Source organism: Morus notabilis, unplaced genomic scaffold (assembly GCF_000414095.1).
Source record: "Morus notabilis unplaced genomic scaffold, ASM41409v2 Scaffold4409, whole genome shotgun sequence".
In the NCBI taxonomy this organism is placed as follows: domain Eukaryota; kingdom Viridiplantae; phylum Streptophyta; class Magnoliopsida; order Rosales; family Moraceae; genus Morus; species Morus notabilis.
In genome coordinates, this window is record NW_010357475.1 from 1 (window position 1) to 6,115 (window position 6,115).

General features: G+C 34.4%; 1 protein-coding gene across 4 annotated transcripts; it reads right to left on the bottom strand.

Annotated features, from left to right (window-relative positions):
• Positions 1–3: 3 nt before the first annotated feature.
• LOC21384160 (probable protein phosphatase 2C 5) lies at positions 4–3,015 on the bottom strand. Of its 4 annotated transcripts, none has more exons than XM_024171114.1 (8): positions 2,779–3,015; positions 1,793–2,032; positions 1,360–1,531; positions 1,061–1,278; positions 848–955; positions 633–758; positions 321–547; positions 4–61 (listed from the first exon to the last, which is right to left on the bottom strand). In XM_024171114.1, exons 2-8 carry the CDS (start codon positions 2,000–2,002, stop codon positions 10–12), a joined length of 1,113 nt encoding a protein of 370 aa, XP_024026882.1. In that variant the 5' UTR covers positions 2,003–2,032; positions 2,779–3,015; the 3' UTR covers positions 4–9. The 4 variants fall into 4 exon arrangements, with proteins under 4 accessions (XP_024026882.1, XP_024026870.1, XP_024026874.1 ...); XM_024171102.1 differs by having other exon boundaries at positions 1,360–1,534; XM_024171106.1 differs by lacking the exon at positions 2,779–3,015 and adding an exon at positions 2,548–2,759 and having other exon boundaries at positions 1,360–1,534.
• Positions 3,016–6,115: the final 3,100 nt, after the last annotated feature.

Sequence of the window (6,115 nt, forward strand, 5' to 3'; positions counted from 1 at the left end):
TTTTTTTTTTTAATGAGAAGGCCGAGGAATTAACGACTGAAAGTCTAGATGATTGAGATATCTATACTCATCACAGAACAGAAAAGCTATTATAATAAAGAAATAACAAAAAAATAACAAAAAAGAAAAAAAGTACAATCATGTAACAAAACTGCGTCTATAGCTTTTAAGAGAACCAGATTGAATAAACATATAAGAAAATAATGCATGTAATTCCATTTTGAAATATTACTCACATTTAGTCAGCAATAAGCAGCAGTCGGTCAATTGACATGGAATTCTGCTCTATGAAATCCTTTTCTTATGTTAAGAGATCATACCTTTCATCAAGCATTGCAGAACCCTCTTCAAATAATTCCTCCACAGCTCCAACAGCAGAAAGCTTAGCTTTGTTTACCGAATTCTGTGATTTCTTCCCAAAGAGTAGTGAAGCAAGCACATTTTGTCTCTTTCTAGGCGTTGGAGGCAACACAGGAAGGTCTGACGGAATTATATCAACAACCAGGCAGGTTGTGTCATCTTTCAGACCCCTTGATCTTAGGGCCTCCTAAAACATGCAGAACAAAGATCTAAGAACAAAAATAATAAACAACCAGATGCATGTTGAAAAGAGTGATGATCACAGACATCACCTTAACAACCAGCTTTGCAGCAAGCTCGGAAGGCAATCCCCGGCAAGATTTTGCAGCCATGTCAGAAGACAGTGCATCCCAGATCCCATCAGAAGCGATAATTAATCGCCCTCCGGCATTTGAGAGCTGCATGACCAAAAAATAAATTTTAAGCGTCGGAACGTTTTATTGGTAAGTCAATAAAATCCATTAGCATTAATACAATATTAGCTCACCTTCACTTGCTTAACGTGTGGAATTGGGACAATAAATTCTCCTACATCTGTATCACCAATTGACCTAGAAAGGCATAATCCACCAGGCCAGCAGCGAAGGGGGCCAACCTATGAAGCAAATAAAAGCTCAACTTTTAGAACAAAATACAAAAGTTTTCCCAGAAACATCTTTCTGCTACAAAAAGGTACAGATTAAGAAAACATTATAGATACCTCATTGCCACCAAAAACATTAAGCCTTCCTACTTCACCCCCACTTGCAGTTACACGCTCTCTCTCTTCTGCATTTTCTTCCAGTCTGTGGTCAACAGTCAACAAAGAAACTACGCCTCCCTGAGTGTCTAATATGCATCGAGAATCCCCAACAGATGCAACAGTCACAGTCCACCCATCAATTACAACAAACGTCACAGTTGTCCCAGAAGTTTCCCCTGTTATTCATATTAAAACATGAGATGACAACAAAAAATCAAATTCCAAAAGACCTACAATAAAGTAAGTTCGGAACATGCCTTTCTGTTGAAATTCTATGTCAGTTTTCACAAAACCAGCAACCAACGCACGAGGAAGTGCTTGAAGCCACTCTTCCCTACTGATTCCTTGAGGGATTGCACTCAAGACGTTATCCAACAAATTTTCTTTCGCAAAGATTGCAGCTGATATACCATTATGCCCATCAAATATCTGCTGATTAAGAATTCCTAATCGGTATCATAAAGAACGTACATGAAAAATAAACTAAACTCTTTCTTTTTCATATGTAAACAGCTTTGGTCCCCGCTCAACTGAAATCCGTACAGCTACAAAATCCGTTTCAGTTAATGTCAACTATTTGCATTCTCTAGTACTAGAACTGTCTTCTTTTACTTTTCTTTTTTCAGTAACTAATAAAATGCTATCAGCTGTCACTCATTAAGTGAGGAGCGAAATAAAATGAAACAATACCGCAAATACAGAAAATGACGTCGACGGATTCCCAGGAATTCTCTGGCAATCGAGCTTTATCAGAAAGTAATCCTCTCCTTTCTTAGCCAAAGCAGCTTGGCCATACTTCACGAATGGTTTCTCAACCTTCTCGTTCCTAAGCTCACGACCAATTAAAGTTGCAAGAGGGACAGGAGAAGGCTTCATCCTTGTTATTTCGGTGTGGCTCATTTTGTTCTATGTTTCAACATTTCAGAGAACCTGGTGCCACAATGATCGTCCAAACAAATCAAATAAAGTCCTTTCACAATTTAATCAGTCAAGGATATTATTAAAAAAATAAAGAAAAATAATCATGTCTGCCGGAAAACATGAAGGCCCCGCCCCCGTTGATTTCGTTAATTTAAATCATAACTCAAGTTTTTATTACAGTGTTTTCTCTCACAAAAATTCAAATTCAATTTTTTTTTTCTATAATATTTTCTCCCACATAAATTTATTTTTAACTTAAGTTCTCGATCGAGCGAAATAAACTAAGTCAAAATTTTCAGAAGTTAAAGGCCCTATGAATCAAAGAACCATTGAAACAATACAAAAAAAATTTCCAACCTTTTCCAAAACCAACAAAGAAAAGTTTTTTTCTCTTTCACAAATTCTACCACTTAAAATTTTTGAAGGCAATTAACACAGATCCCCACTAGCAAACATATCAGAACTACGCTAATCTGAACAAAAAAGAAAACTTTACAATTAGAACAAAATGTGCCAATAATTACCTCCTCTGGAAACCCTAATGCATGTACATGACCCTGAATAATCCACCTTTATTGCAATATTTATAAAAACCATCTATAGTAATGCCCATTGGAAATGAAATCCATTAAAAAAGATAAAACAATAGAGAACATGAATTGGATCAATAAAACAGCAGACATTTGCAAGAATGGAGAATGTTTTCTGGAAATCGGTGAGCTCTGGGAAAAATTCAGAAACCCTAGAAAACTCACGGCTGAACAAAGCGAGTCAGTGGCGGATCGAGAAGCGAGGGTCGGACATTGAGCCAATCCACGAATCATTCGACTCCAAAAGGTTTCAGAGGAAGTTCCATCGCAAATTGAGCTCAAACCGGTTGCTCTAAACCACTCAAGAAGAGAAAAACTTTTAGAGAGAGAGAGAGAGGAGAGAGTTCGCAGCTTTTTCTGCGATTTGATTGGAAGATAAATCTAGAGAGAGAATGGAAAAGAACGCAGAGAAAGGAAAAGAACGCGGAGAAAGGGTATGATTTGGTGGCAAACATTTTTATAATGACATTTATGTCCTAATATGTGGTGTAATAGATGAGTTGAAACTACGTAAATGCCCTCGCCAGGTTGATTTTGGGACATTAGCGGAGAACGCTCTGGACAGAATCCAAGCAGTGAATTTCCCCCTTTTTTTTTTTTTTTTTTGGGGTTCCTATGAATCTGTCGAATGGCATTTCTGGGATCGAGAATGTTCGTTCGATCCTGACATGATCAACGGCTGTCAATTTATGATGAAGAGGAATACAGCTCTTCATATCGTGTAACGTTTCTTTTAGCTTTGGTGAACATAAAAGGATAATTTTCCAAAAATGAAAAATTATTCTAATTCAATTCTTTACACAAAAGGATGATTAAATCCAATTGATAGAAGTTCACGAGTATTTTAATTATGTTATATTTTTTAATTTAAGTTTAAACAAAAGGAGCTCCATAAAATCGTTTAATTTATAACAAAGTATTAAATTTTTGCCCTGCTATGCTCATATGAGCTTATTTTAATTTTGCCCTTTTTTTTTTTTTTTCTTTTTCTCTTTGCTTGGGAACTTAATAAATTATGCGAGTTTTTGTTGCCGATTGAAAACGATTATACAAATAAATTGAATTTAATCAAATTCACCATAACAAGTGGATATTTAACCCTATTAACTTACACCCAAAAATTAACATGCTTGGTTTTGAATATTTATGGTGTTTAGTTTCCTAAGATAAAAGTTTTGGTGATCATAGTCCAAAAGAATAACATCTAAAAATGTTGACTTTTGATAAAGCATTATGGTCATGAACAATTCCACATTAGACTAATTTATCAAATATCGCCTGTAAATGAGGGAAGGCAAAAAATAAAAATAATAATAATAATACTAATAAAAAGTAGCGTGCCTTGGTTGTCAAACAATTTGGTGAGTTAAGACTTGAGATAAAGCAAATTGTTTTGGATTGATTCAGAAACACAAATATATTAAAAAAAAAATGATAAAGTAAACCCAGACCAAGTAAAGCCAACTATTGTTTTTGTTGTGTTGGGAGAGGGCAAAAGAGATGATAAAACGAACAAATAAACCATGACGGCCGGCCCCAAATTATTTATATATATATATATATATATATTTTTTATTAATTTGTTCTTAGCAATATCCAACAATCAAAAGAAAACTTTATCAAAGTCAAAACAAGTTGTGGCAACAAGATTGTATGATTGTTCTTCATTTGCCATATTGTAATTAATAATCTCATACAATTATTTTGGAATAATCTAATTTAAAAGAAAAACGTAGTAGCAACACAACAAGCGTTAAATTTTCAAATAGGTTTAATCCATGGAAAATACATTTTTACACACACATATATATACGATTTTTTTTTTCTTTCTAAATGACATCTCTCAATAAATTAAAATTGTCAACGAAAACAGCAATTAGAATTTGGGGACAAATATTTTTTCCCCCGATTTTATCTTCTGTTATTATTATTATTATTATTGGCCGCGTTGGCAGCAACAAAGCAGTGGGGACGTTTTGTTCACTAAAAAATATATTTTTTGGATATTTTGACATAGAACATCAATTAGTTGATGACGTGGCCACGTGGAGAGGGGCCCACTTAAGTTGTTTGCCACTCATTTAGAAGGGGTCGGGATCCAGCTGTAAAGTTAGACGCGTGTTGCCCACTCAAGTGGATGTCTGTTGGGTCCTATCTATAGAAGTATAAGGGCCCGTTCACTTCGCTGATTCGAGTTTAAAATTCGAGTTGAGATGTGACTTTATGTGAGAGTTTTTTATTGTAGTAAAAAGTTAGATGTGATTGTTTGTGAGAGCTTTTTACTGTAGAAAAACTCGAATCAGCGAAGTGAACGGGCCCTAAGTGTAGAACTATGAGGGCGTTTGGTCGGAGGATTTAAATTATGTGATTTAAATTATTTTTGATTTACGTGAATTTTTTATGAGAAAAAATACTATAACGAATCATGAATCATAATTCGAATTAAAAAATGAATCTCTCTACTAAACATCCTCTATATGTACTTCTTGCTAAATTCACCGTCTAGTGTTTCAGCCTCACCATACACACCATAGCCACTTAGCCACACAATAAAAAATAATAAATAAATAAATAATCTCATTGTAAATATTGTTATTATTAGGTATTCTTTGCTGGGGAATTGGTGAAGCAAGTAAAATGTCCTTTGTTTTTTATTTGGTGATCTAATTATGAGAGATGAAGATCTACCACCCTCGTTATAAATGCTCTGATTACGGCCGGCAATATGGGTCACAATACGATTCGAAAATGACACGAATTTTACGGGTCAATTTTGGATTGGACCCGCCTAATCTGAACACGACACGAAACTCGTAAAAAATTAAAAATACATATATTTTTCATTTCATATTTTAAATTTTATTATAAACTTGTGATATCATGATAGTTATACTCAAAATCTTATACTATAATTTGCTTAATTTCAATGGATGTTATTATAATTTAATGGGTTATGAATTTTAAGTTATTTCGAATATGTAAAAAAGTAAATAAAAGTATACAATTTTCGTGTCAATTTCATATTCACGGGTCAATTTCGTGTCACGGATCATTTTCGAGTCGTGTCGTGTCAACTCGTAAAGTGGTTGTGTCGTGTTCGTGTTGCGGTTTTTAAAAAATTTCGTGTCACGGGTCATGTTCGGGTTGATTGTAAATTTAAAAAAAAAACTGATCAAAACACGATACGAATACGACACATGACACGAATTACCGCCCCTAGCTCTGACTATCAGACTAGTTTTTTTTTTCTCCTTCACGCTGGACTTTTTTCTTTTATTTATTTATTTTTTTTGATAACTTCTTTTAACAAGTTTTTGTATGGACTTGTGTATTTTGTAAATTTTTGTTGTGATTTCTATGTATTATTTGTGACTTTTATAAATTTTTAGGTATTTTTGCAACTACGACCGCCAATACCGGTGGTTGTTAGCAGTTGTTGACGGTTGGATTTCATCAACAATAAACCCGCCGGAATATCTTGGGGTTCCCCTTTGGATTACCG

What these genes read in the sequence shown, in the direction of transcription:
- LOC21384160 (XM_024171102.1), bottom strand. Translation starts at nt 2,002, where the DNA reads ATGAGCCACACCGAAATAACAAGGATGAAGCCTTCTCCTGTCCCTCTT. An exon ending in CATAGAATTTCAACAGAAAG is followed by an intron (nt 1,279 to 1,359) that starts GCATGTTCCGAA and finishes TATGAATAACAG; the next exon opens with GGGAAACTTCTGGGACAACT. An exon ending in CACACGTTAAGCAAGTGAAG is followed by an intron (nt 759 to 847) that starts GTGAGCTAATAT and finishes TTGGTCATGCAG; the next exon opens with CTCTCAAATGCCGGAGGGCG.